This window comes from Pseudonaja textilis, chromosome 4 (genome assembly GCF_049901715.1).
Source record: "Pseudonaja textilis isolate UNSWEBS1 chromosome 4, rPseTex1.2, whole genome shotgun sequence".
NCBI classification, from domain to species: Eukaryota; Metazoa; Chordata; class Lepidosauria; order Squamata; family Elapidae; genus Pseudonaja; species Pseudonaja textilis.
This window is the reverse complement of record NC_141993.1, coordinates 12833218-12850680: the sequence shown is the minus strand read 5'-3', so window position 1 is coordinate 12850680 and position 17463 is coordinate 12833218. Positions and strand designations below refer to the sequence as shown.

The following is a 17463-nucleotide window of genomic DNA, read 5'->3' as shown; positions in this document are numbered from 1 at the left end:
TTGCGAACCACAAGGTTACATCTAAGGGCCACCTAAAACTTTCTGATCCAGATGAGATGGGCTTCCCCACTGTGTCTCTTCTGGACCTGTATTGGAGACTTGCAATGTTCTCTTCTGCCCAGAAACTCCTATGGAGCCTCTAAGCTGTGTCTGTACTGTCCTTATAGAACATAATTATGAAAACGTAAATTAAATCGGTAGTGTTGTAGTTAACCTATGGCAGCAGTACATGATCCAAATGAATCTCCTAATTTAGCAAAACGTCCCTGTTTTGGTGCTGTGAGGGGACATCTGGAAAGCTTTGGAGTGTTTAAGCATTACACAGATTAAGATTGTTATGGTGATTGGTGGTCTCAGGAACCAATGGATTGGATGGAGGTGATTACCCTGGCATTGCTATTTGCAGAGCATACAAGGTGAAATCTTTGTTGTTTACAGGAATAGCAGAAGGAGAGAGAGAGGGAGTGAGAGTGGGAGAGAGAGAGAGAGAGAGAAAGAGAGAGAATTAGAGAGAGAATTAGAGAGTGTCAGTATTAGAGACAATCTCCATGAAGGGGAGGAATAGGAAGTGCATAGATCCTTCAGGGTTTTTCACACAGCATCAGGGAGATACATGTTTCTAAAAGACTTTGGCTGCATTCACACAACATGCTTAATGTGCTATTTATTGATGTTTTGGGTTCTCATAATGCATAGAACCACTGGCAAACTGGATTTCTATAATGCACCTAAGCCAGAAAAGTTGAAATCAGACCAAGTTAAGATACGGGTAGGAGCCATCTCTCCTGGTTAAATGTGTTGTATGAATAGTAGCATTGACTCTTCCTTTGCGAAGAAGAAGCAATGACGGAATAGTGTACAGGCAACATGAAGTCCCATAGCTTCAGGGCTACCCCCCTTTTCTTTCTTCCTGCCTGGGGGCAAATGTGTCACTTGAATGGGCTACTTTTTTCCTATTGTTTCATGAGGTCAAAGGGAAGGAGAGAGTTAAGCAGAAAAAGTCAGGTAAGGCCCCTTGCATGGTTGTTTATCACTTTCATCAGTCTCTGTGTGGCAACTTGACTGTGTGTAGATTGATTAGAGATTGGAAAGGTCGAAGTGGAAAATGCCAACAACATGTTTGCATTCAGTGGAAACTTGGCAAACGCGGAAATGGATTTCTGCACATGAGGTAACAATCAGAATTCCAGAACGTGGCCGTTAGATTCAAACCCAACCTCCGATGCTCTGTTTTTCAATGCAATCCTGTACGTGCTTCCTCAGAGAGGATCACTAATATCCACGCCTAGAGAAGCAAATGTAGAATTTTGATCTTAATCTGATCCATCAAACCTCTTGGAATAAACAACAAAACCATTAATACAAAGTGTTGTATTCTTTGAATCCCTGCTAAAATTCCTGTGGTAGATTCCCTTAGACTGTTCAGACAGAAGAAACACTTCAGAAAGACTTCTCTGTCTTAATGGAACTGAATTGATGGTGAGAATTTGCGAGGTGATGGATGAATTTATTTATTGATTGAATTTATATTGCCGCCTATTCGCCCATTGTCCTTCTCTCCTCCTTTGGGGACTGCCGTGCTAACTGTGGCCCCCTTAAAAGGGAATGTGGGGGCACAAACCCCCTAATTACCCAATGGAGTGATGTCTTGGGGGCCTTGGCCATTTCTGAGGTCTGCCAGACTCAAATACTTTGATAAGGTTATAGGCTCCAGCTTGCTAACTGAAATCCAAGTGACCATCGAGCGAAACTGTTACACAATATTGTGAGTTAAGGTGAACTGTGATAAGATGGGATGGGAGAAACCTAACAATCTTGAGGTCTGCAAATCAAGGGATAACCTATGGCACAGTGCTCAGGGGGTTGCTGCCCAAAGCAACTTGGTGGGTATCTTTGTTATGTAATCCACAATCCACAGGCATCGCTCCCTGATTCCAAACTGCCTTGAGAAATACAAGTTATTTTATAAATGCTGCCATAAAGCTATAAAACAGAGCAGCCATTATTTGGCCCATCAGGGTTAGGATTCTTAGTGTTATCATGTTGAGTTTGATACTGTACACTCCTCATTTTGAAGCACGGGGCTTTCTCATCGCAAAGGCCTGTTTTAAGAGTTTGTTCAGAGAATAAAAACTTGCACAAAGGGGATTCTTTAGGATTGCTTCCCACTGAACGGGGAACCCCTTAGATGTCTGGTCCTTTTCTTTTCTAAAGTAGGTCCAAAGCTTTATCACTGGGTACAATCATAAGAAATCGCACATCTTCACAAGAGTCAGGATATGGCCTTAGTTTGATGCTGAAAAATCTCTTTTCATAGGGCAGGCACTTCTCTTTTTTTTCTTCCTGAGCCAATGTTGTGCCAAAACCCAAATGACAAAATGACAGACTTGAGAGAAAAGCAGAAATTATGGGTTGGCTCCCTTGATTCCTTTACCTTTGATCCAACGGGGCGTTCTGAAAGTCACAAAACCTAGCTGAGATGAGCTTCCGCCATGGAAGAGCCCTCCTGGCTGTTCACAAGAGATGACCAGATGTCCCCATCGACTGAGGGATTTCTTCGATATTTTCTCCGGAAAGGATTTCTCCTGTTGTCTTCATCGGCTGGAGGGCGGGGGGGGGGCTGTCATTTGCCCCCCTGCCAAAAGTTTCCTTTTTCACCGCTCTGTGAAAACAATATTGCAAAAATGCAGATTGAATTGAATTCTTTATTGCCACTGTACGTATGTACACAGTATACATACAGTGAAATTCGCATAACACTCAGAGACCAGACAAATATTAGATCAATTCTAATATGCACCTGTCTGTATAACTAACGGCCACAACTTTATGCCAAAATCAGCTTCTGCAAATAGGATGCAAGAAAATGCCGTTTATCTCTTTCCTGGATAATTTTCTGTTATTTGTGCCTAGACCGTGGAGTGCCAGCATCCTGGCTTCTTACTCTGTCTTTCATCCACAACCAGGTCCTAGAATCATAAAGTTGTCCAAGGTCTCTGAGCAGAGATGACCATGGCTGAGTTGCTGTGACTCTGTTTTCTCGCCAGCTCATGCATCTCCACCGTTAAGAGACAGGATATGATTTACTGACTGAGTCTGTATTTATTTTTAATGCAGCTGCCCAAGCAGTCTAAAAATGAAATTGTGGATTTTTACTTGATATTTGTTCAATCCTCTCTTGAGATGAGGAGACCCAGAGTGGGGGTAAAAATCTGGCCAGGGGCAAAAGGCCTATTTGTGCTTATTAATTCTATGTATTTCTTAAAAGTTTTATATCCCCCCTGCCCCCGTTATTACTCTCTTTTTCCCTTTCCAGACAACCTCCCTAATCATCTCTCCCCTTTAGAAATCCTCCTTCCCAGTAGAGTGTTGAAGCTTTCCCCAGAATCTTAGTTCTGCAGAGATGAGGAAATGGCCACATCTGTCTGTCTTTGGATGGGTTGTGACCTCCAGGATAATAGAATCCAGGGAACATCTACCTGAGTTCCACCGCTTCCCTTGATGGAAGAGGGGGAAGAGAATGCCTCCATCGGGTCACTGGAAGTTGCCCTGTGACATCACCACCACCATGTCCAGGGTTCTGCTCCAACACGTTCTCACATCTCCCACGCTTCTCTTCCGTCTCCCAGTCCCTACCCAGGCTGCCATGTGAAGCTCCTACAGGCACTCTTGCTGGTTTCGTATATTAATGGAATTGCTTCCAATCTTCAGATTATTTATTTATTTTTTATAAGAGGAGGGAAGGAAGAACCAGGTTGGGCACCCCAAGAATATTTCTTCATTAAAACTGACCCTTCTTTTCTCAGTGATGGTTGTTGTTGTTTTTTTTAAACTGAAAGAGTAAGGGACGTCAACGAAGGCATTTTCAGGCCACACAATGATTGCCTTGGAAATCAGCAAGCAGGCCAGACCAGAAAAGAAATATTACTGGTGGGGGTGGCAAGAGGGAGGGAGGTTGTATAATTTCCTTGAAAAAGGGAAAACGAAACCTTTTCCCATGGACCATGTGAGAGAAAGTATGTGGTTAAAGGTTTAGAAATCCTCACCGATAAATGCCAGTAATTGCTCCTCCCCTATTTAGGGAAAGAGCCCATAACCAAAGATGCTTTGCCTTGACAGAACGGCTACACTCCGCTGCACATTGCTGCCAAGAAGAACCAGATGGACATAGCAACCACCTTGCTGGAATACGGTGCTGACGCCAATGCGGTCACCAGACAAGGCATTGCTCCCGTGCATCTGGCTTCCCAGGAGGGCCACATGGACGTGGTCTCCTTGCTTCTCACCAGAAATGCCAACGTGAATCTCAGCAACAAGGTGTGTGGGGGCAACGGAGAGAGTCTCTGCTCCCCAATGGCCTGGGCTGGGCGGTGCTGCCGCCCCATTCTTCGCAATAACTCCAGGGAGTCCGCAGGGAATCTTATTCCACGACTGTGAGTTTTTCATGACACTCAATCTCTGCCTGTGCAAGGATGTGGAGTAGCTTGCAAGCCAGATTTAATGGCATGAATGTTGCTGGGAGAGGATCGTCAAAACTGTGATCCAGGACAAATATAGATCCCTGCCTCGCACAGGAGAGTCGTGTGAATCCTGAAGGTTGAATTCTACAAGGGATTTTTAAAAAAAGGCTTAATGAAATGTTACCAGATTCTCTTAATCTTTCTCTCCTTCTTCATAGGTAGGTAGATAGGTAGGTAGGTAGATACAGATTAGATAGATAGATAGATAGATAGATAGATAGATAGATAGATAGATAGATAGATAGATAGAGACAGACAGACAGACAGACAGAGAGATACACAGAGATAGATAGATAGATAGATAGATAGATAGATAGATAGATAGACACAGAAACAGATAGATAGACAGATATAGATAGAAAGATAGATAGATAGATAGATAGATAGATAGACAGACAGACAGATAGACAGACAGACACAGAAACAGATAGTTTAGATAGATAGATAGATAGATAGATAGATAGATAGATAGATAGATAGATAGATCGATAGACAGACAGACAGAAAGAGACAGACAGAAAGAGACAGACAGCATACAGATAGATAGATAGATAGATAGATAGATAGATAGATAGATAGATAGATAGATAGATAGATAGATAGATAGATAGACAGACAGACACAGAAACAGATAGATAGACAGATATAGATAGATAGATGGATAGATAGATAGATAGATAGATAGATAGATAGAGACAGATAGATAGACAGATAGATAAAGGAAGATGCATCTAACACTTATAGTTCACTTGTCTTACACCTCTCTTTATTTTTGTGTCCTGGTGTCAAATGATTCTTCTGACTCATAGGACTGAATTACAGGGATATTGTAGTTAACTCTGATAGTTCTATCACATCTATTGCAATTTCACTATAGAACCACAGACCATCATCGTACAGAGTTGACTAAATGCAAATTAACCAGTTAATCTTCACTGAATTAATGCAAAATGTGCATAAAATGAAATGAGAAAATTCCTTTTGCAGCCTGTTGCCTTGGTCCTCAAATGGTTGCCCACCTCCTAACCCCCCAAAAAAACCACAGCAAAAGAAGCCACACACCCAGATCATGCGGGCCACCTGATCTGATAGCAGGGACATTTCTTCTGCCCTGAGGCTTGTAGAAGACCAAATACGATGGAACAAAACTGATTGTGGCTGGTAAAAATGTTGTTCAGTTCAAGGCATTCGATGGGCTTGTGGTGTCATTCTTGGAAAGTCCAGTTGTTGCTTTGGGCACCTTTGAGATCTTATATATGGTCTTTTTCCAATGTAGGGAAATGCAGCACTGCAAGGAAACCTCATAGCATCTTTTTGATTAGTTTTCTACATGGCAAATGAATGTTCAGGATGGATAAACCTTGAGGAAAGGTTCCTGGAGTAGTTGTGCTGCGCCAGCACGATAGGATCGTACGCTGTATTTTACCCCAACGCAAACAATAGTAGTCCCTTTATAAAAGCATGGCCACTGACTTGTTCCTGCAGCATCTATTTCCCTTTTCAGTCTTTAACTGTGTACTTGGATGTACCTGGTTGAAATGTGTATTGAGCACCACAGGTGCATTTTCTGCTGACGCTAAGCTCAGTCCCAGGTTCGCTAGGCATTAAAAGCCAGTTCTGGATGCTTCTGAGCAGATCCTTCTGCCCCCAAAACTGATTCGCTGCATGTGATTTGCAGAGTGGCCTGACTCCGCTGCACTTGGCAGCCCAGGAGGACAGAATCAATGTGGCAGAGGTGCTGGTCAACCAAGGAGCCGTGGTGGATGCGCCCACTAAGGTAGGATTCGTGGAAAGATTGTATTTCTTAAAAGTTTTATATCCCCCCCACCTGCCCCCATGTATTACTCTCTTTTTCCCTTTCCAGACCACTTCCCTAATCACCTCTCCCCTTTAGAAATCCTCCTTCCCCGTAGAGCGGTTGTTAATCTTTCCCCAGAATCTTAGTTCTGCAGAGATGAGGAAATGCCCACATTTGTCTGTCTTTGGATGGGCTGTGACCTCCAGGATAATAGAATCCAGGGAACATCTGGAGCCTCTGTGGCACAGTGGTGAGAGTGCAGCACTGCAAGCTACTTCTGCTGCAGCCAGCTGCCTACAGTTTGGCAGTTCAAAGCCCACCAGGATCAAGGTTGACTCAGCCTTCCATCCTTCCAAGGTGGGCAAATTGAGGACTCAAATTGTTGGGGGCAAGAGGCTGACTCTGTAAACCGCTTAGAGAAGGCTGTAAAGCACTATAAAGTAGCATATAAGTCTAAGTGCTGTTACTATCTACCTTAGTTCCACCGCTTACCTTGATGGAAGAGGGGGAAGAGAATGCCTCCATCGGGTCACTGGAAGTTGCCCTGTGACATCACCACCACCATGTCCAGGGTTCTGCTCCAACACGTTCTCACATCTCCCACGCTTCTCTTCCGTCTCCTAGTCCCTACCCAGGTTGCCATGTGAAGCTCCTACAGGCACCCTTGCTGGTTTCGTATATTAATGGAATTGCTTCCAATCTTCAGATTATTTATTTTTTATAAGAGGAGGGAAGGAAGGATCAGGTTGGGCACCCCAAGAATATTTCTTCATTAAAACTGATCCTTCTTTTCCCAGTGATGTTTTTTTAACTGTAAAGATTGTATTTAAACAATCCCAGGAGAGGCAAGTTAACGTGAGTAAAACCAGTTGCTCCCCCACTGCCCTTTCTGACTTGGGAACTATTTCTTGTGTCAATGGCACCTTTGTTCAATAAAAGCATATAAATAAATATAACAGCACAGCTGGGTTGGATCACGGATGCAGCTGATCAGATCTCTTCTGATGCTTGGCCAGCTGCCTCTGGACTCCTTTCTTGGGCCCTTCTAATTGTGTGACTGATGTCATCACTGTTTTCTCCGGTCTGTGGGTGGATGGTCCTTCTCATTTCTACCATGATGCCTACCGTAAAGCCTCAAATACTCTGCCTCCTTCAATCAATCCCAGATGCACAGTTCTGCTTTGAAACCGATTGGCCTGTTTAGCTGTGAGGTGTATGGCATCATTAGCGTCTTGGACCAAAAAAAAAAAAAACCAGCCACAGGAAGTTCAGACGACAACTTCCATAATCATAAGAGTCACTTCCTGAGCTGGCTGAGGCGTACAGGAGGTGTGGGTGTGGCCCTAAATCTTTGGACGGTTAAAGGAGTTGGAAGGTAGCAAAGGATTTTTGCCTGTTTTTCTTCAAGGAGCATGTTGACTCCTGGCCAAAAATGTTGGTGCAAAAGGCCGGTTGAGGGACTTCTCAAATCAGGAGGAGTAGATCTCGTAAGAGTAGATAAATTGGACAAATTCTCTTCCTTTAGATCAGATGAAAGAAGATGCTTGCCTTCATTCCCTCTCTAGCCTTAAAAACAACATGGAATGGAATGGAATGGAATGGAATGGAATAGAATAGAATAGAATAGAACTCTTTATTGGCCAAGTGTGATTGGACACACAAGGAATTTGTCTTGGTGCAGAAGCTCTCAGTGTACATAAAAGAAAAGAGACATTCGTCAAGAGTCAAGAATCATCAGGTACAACACTTAATGATAGTCACAGGGTACAATAAGCAATCCAATCATACTAGAAAACAGCCAATATAGATCGTAAGGCGACAAAGTTACAGTCCTACAGTCACAAGTGGGAGGGGATGGGCAACAAGGAGTGATGAGAAGATTAACAGTAATAGTAGTGCAGACTTTGTAAATAGTTGGACAGAGTTGAGGGAATTATTTGTTTAGCAGAGTGATGGCTTTCAGGACAAAACCGTCCTTGTGTCTAGTTGTTCGGGTGTGCAGTGCTCTATAGCATCAACCGCAACAACAAAACAACAACAAAAGCAACAACAAAACCACCACAACAACCAGAACAAAAATAAAAAATAAAAACCCAGACTGTGTAGGAGGCCCAACTGCCTACGTGGGTGAAGGCAAGCTGTGTGGTCTCCCTGCCCACCAAGGGTCCATTGTGGACATAATAACAGACAGCCCAGCCGGATATTCCAATGAAAGGGTTGCAGCCTTTTTCTTTTGGCAATGGAAAAAAAAAGTCTGCTCCAGTAATAATTACCTGCCCTTGTCCTCTTATCAAAGGTCAGGAAGCTGATTACCCTGTCATAAAGGTTGGTGCTGGCACGGTAGCCTGCAGTAGCAAAATCCATGGAGGGAAAAACAGGCAGACAGAGAAGAGAAGAAATCTCACACATAAACTACTACATTTGGGCCCAGATACTTCAGGAAATCAGTTGGGAACTGGAACTGTTTCAAGTCAACCTACTTTCTTGAGGAGGAAGAGGTGGTGGGACTTTCAGTTTCTTATTTTCTTATTTTACTGCCTCTTTCCAGCACATTCAGTAAATCATGTTTTAAAAAGCATTTCTCGAGACCTGGAAGCTCTGCAATTTAATTAGAAGCCTGTAAAACAAAATAATCCCAAAGGAAGGGGAAGGAGATTGCAAATCTCAAAATTGTTTGGGTCTGAAATGCTGTCTCAAAAATGGGGACGTCGCTGCAACATTTAGGGCTATTTTCATTGCATTCCCTGAATTATTTACCTGGTGCAGAGAATAGCAATCAAGATTTGCTGAGGGAGCCTGATAGTCCAGTACAAGGAGCAGCACTTGGATCTCAGGCCAGATCAGAATGAAAAGGTGTGATCAAAATTGGGTCTCCGTACCTGGAATTCACCTGTAAGAAGCCATTTGTGTAGTTGTTGATTGTATCACTAGATGGCATCCCATATACTTTGCCCTCCTGTAAACCAATCCAGAAATTAAATTTCCTCTGCCAAAAATTATGTACAGTGAAAAAGAACTGTGCTCAAGGGCTGTGTTTGCACACCGTATTTACTAGTGGCTTTCTTTGCAGGACATGTTTGAGTTTGTTTAGCATTGCACTTGATTAGGTTCTTGTGAGATACGTTCAAGCTGTTTGGTCACCTTACCATTCGTTGCATTGTTGAACCCACCAAATGGTGAATTCAATAACCAAGTCAAGTGTAGTCTCATTTATTTATGTTTCCTTGTTTAGGTGAAAGAAAGGAAATGATAATGAATGGAAGACTAATTCATTTTGTTGTTTCTGTTAAGTCTTATTTGATCCACCCATCAGTTCCATAAAGGAAGGAGTGGAGAGGCTAAGTTAATGGCCAAAATATTCACATTTTGACTGAATTAAGCTGAAAAAAATAAGGACAGGGGAGTTGGCTCTGTTTTACGTGCTTTTAATGTTCCCCACATTTTCTGTGCAATCTAAAAGGTTTTTTGATGTTAAAGTAGAAAAGATAGATCAGAATATAATTTCCCCAGAGGACTGCAGGCCACATTTTGCTTAAATCTTCTGGATGATCTTAAAATACCTCAAATAAATTTTGGGCAGATTCTCAAACCAGGTTCACGTTCCAAGAGCTGGGATGATGCCAAGAAAGACAACAGCCCTTAGTACATAAAAGTGGATGCTTGTTGACCACCTGCTGAGTCGTCTGTAGACCATCCGACCTTCTGTATCCAGAGACGCTGGGCAGGGTCTGTGGGAAGGAAATGCTGGTTGGTTTCTCATCCTTGCTTAGCTCTGTCAAGCAAAATCTGCTAGCTGGCAGGATCTCAGGAGATCCTGTTGGTTTGTGCCATAGGACGATCACTGTATTTTAAAAACAAAACAGCAGATGCCACCATAAAAATGTGGATATCGTTTGTTATCAAGGGTGCAAGTGAGTAAATAGCTCCATACTAAATTGTGTCTAGTAAAAAAGTACTTGTGTCTCAAGGAAGAGGTGTGGGAATGTACGCAAGCAGGGGCCGGAGGGCTTTTATTTGTGGTGCAATTGTACATCAGAAAAGATCACATTACCTTGACTCTTTTGTGAACTGTCCCTGTCATGCGTTCCCAGCTCAGTTCTGCTAAATAAGCATCTGTCTCGAAAGGAGAGATAATATTATCTTGATGGAAATGATAAGGCTTAAATTGCCCATGACTTTTAAGGGTAACTGGGATGATCCTGAAAGGTCTGAAGACAGCACTTCCTCCTCCTCAGCATTCTTGATGGGGCTGAATTTTTCTCTCTCTGGGATATCCCCCCACCTTTTAAAAATTGTAATACAATCCTTGAGGCTTCCTCAGCCCTACAGAGTTGGTACGTATGTTCATTGTGACAGGGACCACACAAAAAAGTCAGCACCCCTAGGTGCCATGTGTCCACCTCGTGTTTTCATCTTGCATGTCCTCTTAAGTTGCTCAGGTGAACATTTCTGGCCAGCCGGGCCTCTCCCATTTGGTGAGTTTTTGGGATACCCCCGTGTGATAGGATAGTTGTGATGGAACCGTTTAGCTCAGCTTCCTCCTTGCAAGGGGACTTGAATCCAGATCTCGTGGCTCAAAGTCCAGCAGCCCATTTGATTGAGGCAGCATTCCCAGCCTACAAAATTCCTAGCTAGCACCACAAATTCAGAAATGGATTAAATGATGGCTGCGGCCTTTCTTTGGCGCCCTATTGCAGTACAATAGGGATTCATTAAACTGAGCCCATCTGCTGTTTGGCCCAATGCGTTCTCCGAAAACCCCTTTTTAAAAACACGAGTGGAGCTACTTTAGACCTTGGTGGGAGTGGAGGAGAAGACTTGGAGATTAAACGCATGACGTTATTCGGTGAAGTGCCGTATTAATCACCCTGTCATTCTTTTTTTTGCACTTTCCTTTGTGTGGATTTAATTTTAGATGGGCTACACTCCATTACACGTTGGGTGCCACTATGGAAACATAAAGATAGTTAATTTCCTCCTGCAGCAATTTGCAAAAGTGAATGCCAAAACCAAGGTGAGATATTTTTTTGTCCCCCTCTGTCCCTCCTTCTCATCTCTTGTCTCCCTTCCTCCGTGTGGACGGGGAGGGGGGTGAGGTTCCTGGAAGGTCCCTTGCAACCGCTTCCTTTCACTTTTCTTCTCCTTAGAACGGCTACACGCCCCTGCACCAAGCTGCTCAGCAAGGACACACCCACATCATCAACGTCCTGCTGCAGAACGGGGCATCTCCCAACGAGCTCACAGTGGTAAGACATTGGGTGGGTGGGGAGAGGTCTCTGGGTGCCACTTTTGGCAGGCTCCCTTCTGGGCTGGTAACGGCTGCTCTTCCACTTGTGTTCATAATTCTGGGGTCCTCGGAACGGAAGGAGGCAGCTCAATTCTCTGTATATAACCCTGCGTGTTAGGGGGGGTGTCAGACTTGCACTGGGGTCTCCTCGTTCTCAAGAAGCAGGTGGCCCTTGGACCATCCTTCACTCCTGCCCGCGGGTGGCTTTCATAGAAGAGCTCAAGAGCGGTCCTCCCTGTCTCATGACAGTTGAGATGCTTTTGCTATCTTGATTTACAGCCAACCTTGAACACGAGTGTTTTCGTCACCTCTCCATTCTGCAGGGTGCATTTACAGCACGGGTCCCCAAACTTGGCAACTTTAAGACTTGTGTACTTCAACTCCCAGGATTCTCCAGCCAGCTTCTCCAGAGCAGCTATGCTGGCTGGAGAATTCTAGGAGTGGAGGTCCACAAGTCTTAAAGTTTGGAGACCTCTGATTTAAAGTATCCCTTTTCTTGGAATTCATAAACTTGGTCACAGATGGAGTGTCGATAACCCCAACTGTCTCTGTTTGCTCTTCAGTAGTTGGTTGTTCAAGCCAGACTTTACTTTTCCATTTGCTTCCCATGGAAACGGCCTCAAACTGACCCTTCCTAGTAGATAGCAGCTCTAGTTGCTTCTCCAGTGGAGACGTTGCTAGAGTCCTTCTTCTTAGGAAGCTTTTCCTCCTCTAGAATGGGAACACGGCCTTGGCCATCGCCAAACGCCTGGGCTACATTTCTGTCGTCGACACGCTGAAAATAGTGACGGAAGAGACAACAACGACAATTGTAAGTATGGCTACCTGTCTACGTCTTTCCAAAGAAACAAAGGGAATAGAAATGCATCTGAGCAGTCCTTGGTGCTCTCTGACAGCTTGGCTCCTTTCTTCCAGACGTTTCATTATCCTGATGATGTTTCCTAGTTTGGGTAATGGAACAACTGCAAAAAAGCCAAGTTCAAAGGCCCTTGTTTCAATGCTGAGCTATAAATATCCTCCTTTATTAGAAGTGCATCAGGCTGCATGCCAAAGCAGTCTATCCACCTTAGACCAGGGGTGGTATGCTCCCGGTTCGGCCTCCAACGGTCAGCTGAGAGGAGCAAGAAAAGCGCGGGATCGGCCCTCTGCGCTTTTCTTATCCTCTCAACTGATTGGCACTGCAGGCCTCAGCTGGTGTGTGGGAAGCTACATGCGCCCGCGTTAGGTGCGCCTGTGTGTGCGGGATCACTGAACTGGTAGTGGAGCAGGTAGGATCCCCCTGCTGCCTTAGACCAGAGCTGGGTGGCTGATCCTCAGAATGATCCAGGGTAGCCGGTTTCCGTTACAGAATCCTCTCCAGCCAGAAAAAAGGAGCCAGTTTTGGAGACCTGGAAAATGTTCTGTGCCACCTTTCCTGCAGTCCAGCTCAAGCGACTGACCTCCCCTCCTGGTTAAATAAGAAGAGCTGGTTAGCCGGTGCGCTTCAGGCTGCAGAAGTTCCCATGGAGACCTTTTGTCTTCATCGCCTGAACGGCGTCTATCTGAGCTGAGAGCTCAGACTCAGAAGCAGGGAAGGGAGCGCTGAAGGCAGATGAAAATTCAACCGAGGGAAGCTCAAGTAGACCCACCTCAGCTCGCTCCCTCCTCTATTATTTTCCCCCATTCCAGAAGTTCCCAATGTAATTCTAGGCTCACAGAGTTGCCTTTGCAGCATGCAAATAATTTTACAGAGGCAGGTTTAAAATAAAAAGGAACTAATGGAAAGCAAAGCAGCAAGTTCTGTAAAATGGATCAAGACGAAGAGAAGCCGATGAAATGGAGCAGTGAGCACAATAACTGCTGAAACAACAAGGAGCAGCCGGCCATGTTGTATTGGGAAGGCTGTGTTCTCCTAACGTTGCAATGACATTCATTCCAACATTTTTGTTGTTGTTACTGATTGGCAGATCAATATTCTCCTTTTTGTCTCAAATTAGTTTCAGCACCCGTGAAACAAATAATTAAATATTCATTGTTTATTAGATTGATATCCCTCCTCCTATCTTTTAGGGTGGGAAAACTCAAGATGCAGTACATAAGAATCCTCTCATTTCCACACACACACACCCATAGGCTAGATCAGGGGTGTCAAACTCAAGGCCTGGGGGTTGGATCCAGCCTGTGGGGATGCTTAGATTTGGCTCGCAGGACTGGCGGTGCCTCTGCCAGCTTGGGAGGGCCTCAGTTTTCATTGTCAGAGGATTGTAGGAAGTCGTCACAACCCAAAGGGGAGTTCAGGAGTCCATTTTCACTGGCAGAGTGCTCAGGCCGCCAAACGCCCCCAACATGAGTGACATTGAGCCGGCCATGCTCCCCCCCGGGTCAAAAATAACCCTGATGTGCCCCTAAATGAAATTGAGCTTGACACCCCTGGGCTAGGTGGAACCGACCAGCTCAAGATCCCTGGGGTTCTTTTGTGGCTAAAGGGGGTGGGGTCTTGAACTCCACCCCAGACCTTCCTTATTAGGAAATCCCAGGGCTGTGGGGTAGATGGTGTGCATATGGGGGGAAGGGGGGGGATAAAACTTTCTGAGGAAAGCAAGGAAGTAACTACCGTAGACTTGCCTGGAGGCAGCCATGTTGGAAACACCCCAATGGGTAGGAGTACAGTTCGCATCATATTCAGACAGTGGGGGGGGATGATGGGGGCTGTAGTCCGACCCACCTGGAGAGGATTGGTCCACACAGTGACATTGGCATCCCTTTGAGTATTCGCTGTAACGATAAAACTGAATGGCATCCTTCCGTCTCAAGAGACTATGGTATCATGCTCTGAAAAGAGGTCCTAAAACAGCATCTAGTGTGGCTAAAAAGGCCAATTCTAGAGGGGGAATCCCTTCCACACTGAGGACAGATACAGCCTGTCTCCTGTCCAGCCCCCGGATTTCGCTGGTTCTAGTACTGTCTCTTTGCCTCAGCCTGCCGAATGAGTGTCTCTTCTTCGAATTGGAGAAGGCCAGGCCAGGTCTTTAGCCTCCAAGCTGAACGATCAGAGGTCAAGGTTTCCCAGCTGTTGATGTCCATTCCCAAGGCCTTTAGATCCCCCTTGCAGAGCTCCTTATATCGCAGCTGTGGTCTCCCTCTTGGGCGCCTTCCCTGCACTAATTCTCCATACAGGAGGCCTTTCGGAATCCGCCCATCAGCCATCCTCACGACATGCCCAAGCCAGTGTAGACATCGCTCTTTCAATAGTATATACATGCTAGAAATTCTGATGGTAAAATAGGCACATGAAATACTGCAAGGGATCAGGGGGAAACTCACTTTATTTCATGTAGATTATGAATACAAGAGTTTCCGGAGAACGTTACTGATAATTTTAAATTGCTTCTTCTTTCCTTTTGAACAGACGGTCACAGAAAAACATAAAATGAATGTTCCAGAAACCATGAATGAAGTTTTGGACATGTCGGATGATGAAGGTATGTGGAAGAGAAGACGGTGTTAGTTGTGCATGAAAGATACTGTTATTAAGAAGACCCCCTTTCCGTGGGGTTTTCTATTACAATTGCTATGATAAATTGTTTCCTTGGATTTGTAAAATGAGCCTAACATTTTATTCACTTGAATTGTACAGCATGTAAAGTGAATGTCCCTGAAATTCTCAGTGAAGGTGAATATATTTCAGACGCCGAAGAAGGTATTTCTGGCGCCTTTTCTCTCCGAGTTGCAGTGGACTCTGCCCTTCAGAGTTTCCACTTTTTTTCTCCTAACAAGCCGCCTATCAAAGCTGCATATACACTACAGTGTGTACTTCCAGTGCAAAACCAACAGGGCTGATTTGCCCCTTTCCCTTTGCCCAGGCAGTTGGACCTGCCTTGACCTTGGTTAAGCCTATCCCTCCCTCTGCCTGTTGGAGGATGAAGTTTTACAAGAAGGAGCTTCTTCTTGGGCATGCAAGAATCTAGCATGGTTGTCCTCCATTTGTGGGTGGCCCCAGACAGTGGAGCTGTTTTTCCCCCTTCCATTGCACAGGTTTATTCAGAGCTGAAGTTCCAACCAGCATTAGTGTACCTGTATGAACAGAAAACAGAGAGGTCTGGGCTGTATCTGAGTGTTTGGGGATGCATCTTCAGACTGAGGTGCTAATTGCCTCCTACCATAATATAGGAGTAGAATAATAAATCCTACAATAATGATCTGTTTTGGGAGATGACTGGCTGGTCCCAGTTTTGCAATTACTTCATATTTTAGAGAAGCGTGTAAAGAACAATAGTACTTGCTGTGTTTGTGTGTAGTTATGAAGAAAAGAGTCCCATTCAATGACATTCCTCATTCTGTCAATAGCAAAGAGTACAAGTGACTTTTTCCCACCGTTCAACACCTGCAGGTTCTTAAGCATAGAGTAGATGGAACGTGCTTAACTCAGCAAGAATTTTAACCCTGGTCCAACTCTGTCACATTCTCTTGGATTGTCCAAGAATCCAGTGCATCTTTTACTATGGGAAATTCCTTATTAAGATGTCAACAGAAACTTTGCACCCAAAGGGTGTGGTCTGCCAACGAAGTGGTACAATTTGTTTCAAGCAATTTACTGTTTTTATCTTAGTGGCTAAAACCCCGAAACAACTGGAGTGACATTGTAGGGTTTTTTGGGGGGGGTGAAAAGTACTAGCCATACACACTTGTGTATATGCAGCAAACTCCTCTTTCACTAACATCGTCAATTCTCTTTAGCCACTAAGTGCCTTCATGACCTCTTACCTGCCTTAATGACTGCAGTTATTCGATATAACCTTCTGACCTGGTTCAGCTCCCTTTCTTTACTCTTTTAATCAAATTGCCATTAATCTTATTGGGACATTCTCTTATGGGGTTGTTGCTTTTTTGTAAAATTAAGAGTTTCTATATTATTGTATTAATCAGACCTATAAATATGCGAGGTGTATATTTTAAGCAGACTGTCTCTATGGAGGAAAAGTAGCACAAACCTTTCATCCTAGGGTTCATGAAAGATGGATGGATGGATGGATGGATGGACAAATATGGGCTATTTTTAACTTTACTGCATATTCTGAGATATTGGTTTAAAATAGTTGAGACAGAGAACCTAAAGCAGAAAGTGACTTACATAGTTGTTCTTGTTTTTGAGGTCTGAAGTTGGTGTTGGTTAAATTTCATTAAGAACAAAAGCATCTTCTCTATAGCTGTCCATTGCAGGTGATTTATTAATTGATTTCTTGGTTGTCACATTGCAAGCCATCTTAAGCCACTAATTAATGTAAGGTGATTGAGCCAACATTGATAGGACAGAGAGTTGAGTTGTAAAGTTGAGTTGAGTTTTAAAGAGATAAGTGTATATTTTGATGAATAACGAAATGCATTTTGGATTTTGGAATGACAAGGAAATATTATTTGGCGGCCAGCCCAACCTTGGTTCTTACTTCTGCCCTGTGCAAAACCTGTTCAGCCTGTATATTTGCAAACAAATGTATTAAAGGCCTCCCAGCAACAGGAAGAGAAACCCTGAGTTCCCAATCCTGAGAGAATATGAAGAACAAAACAATACTTACTAGGTGCCACGTCTATAATACATAATAATACTTGGCTGTGTCTTTATAAATGTTTGCCTTAGAACCACAGAGAAAGTAGACTAATTGGTGAGCAAGATCTCTTGCAGAGCAAGAATTCCACAACACAATGAGGAAAAACAGTGTCAGTTATTTCTGTTAGTATTTTTTTTTAGTATTTATTTGATTTGTCAATCGCTTACAAGATACAGGTATAAGAATAAATATAGTTTTGAATACATGAGATAGATACTTATAAGAAAAAATAAAAACAACAGGACAGGGACAGTAGGCACGATTGGTGCGCTT

The 17463-nt window shown here is 43.9% G+C and overlaps 1 protein-coding gene and 1 long non-coding RNA gene across 11 annotated transcripts in view; one reads left to right on the top strand and one right to left on the bottom strand.

Moving 5' to 3' along the window:
• The window catches only part of ANK3 (ankyrin 3), a 318758-nt gene that overhangs the window by 225853 nt on the left and 75442 nt on the right, over positions 1-17463 (top strand). For all 10 annotated transcript variants that reach the window (XM_087932241.1, XM_087932252.1, XM_087932247.1 and 7 more), the window contains 7 exons: positions 4120-4317; positions 6199-6297; positions 11234-11332; positions 11466-11564; positions 12321-12416; positions 14994-15066; positions 15222-15284. In XM_087932241.1, coding sequence (XP_087788367.1) covers positions 4120-4317; positions 6199-6297; positions 11234-11332; positions 11466-11564; positions 12321-12416; positions 14994-15066; positions 15222-15284 — 727 coding nt within the window. The remainder of the gene's footprint in view (positions 1-4119; positions 4318-6198; positions 6298-11233; positions 11333-11465; positions 11565-12320; positions 12417-14993; positions 15067-15221; positions 15285-17463) is intronic.
• Positions 459-8587, bottom strand: LOC148125756 (uncharacterized). The gene is made up of 3 exons (XR_015743411.1): positions 8442-8587; positions 2471-2662; positions 459-2420 (listed from the first exon to the last, which is right to left on the bottom strand). It is a non-coding gene; the product is annotated as an uncharacterized LOC148125756 (long non-coding RNA).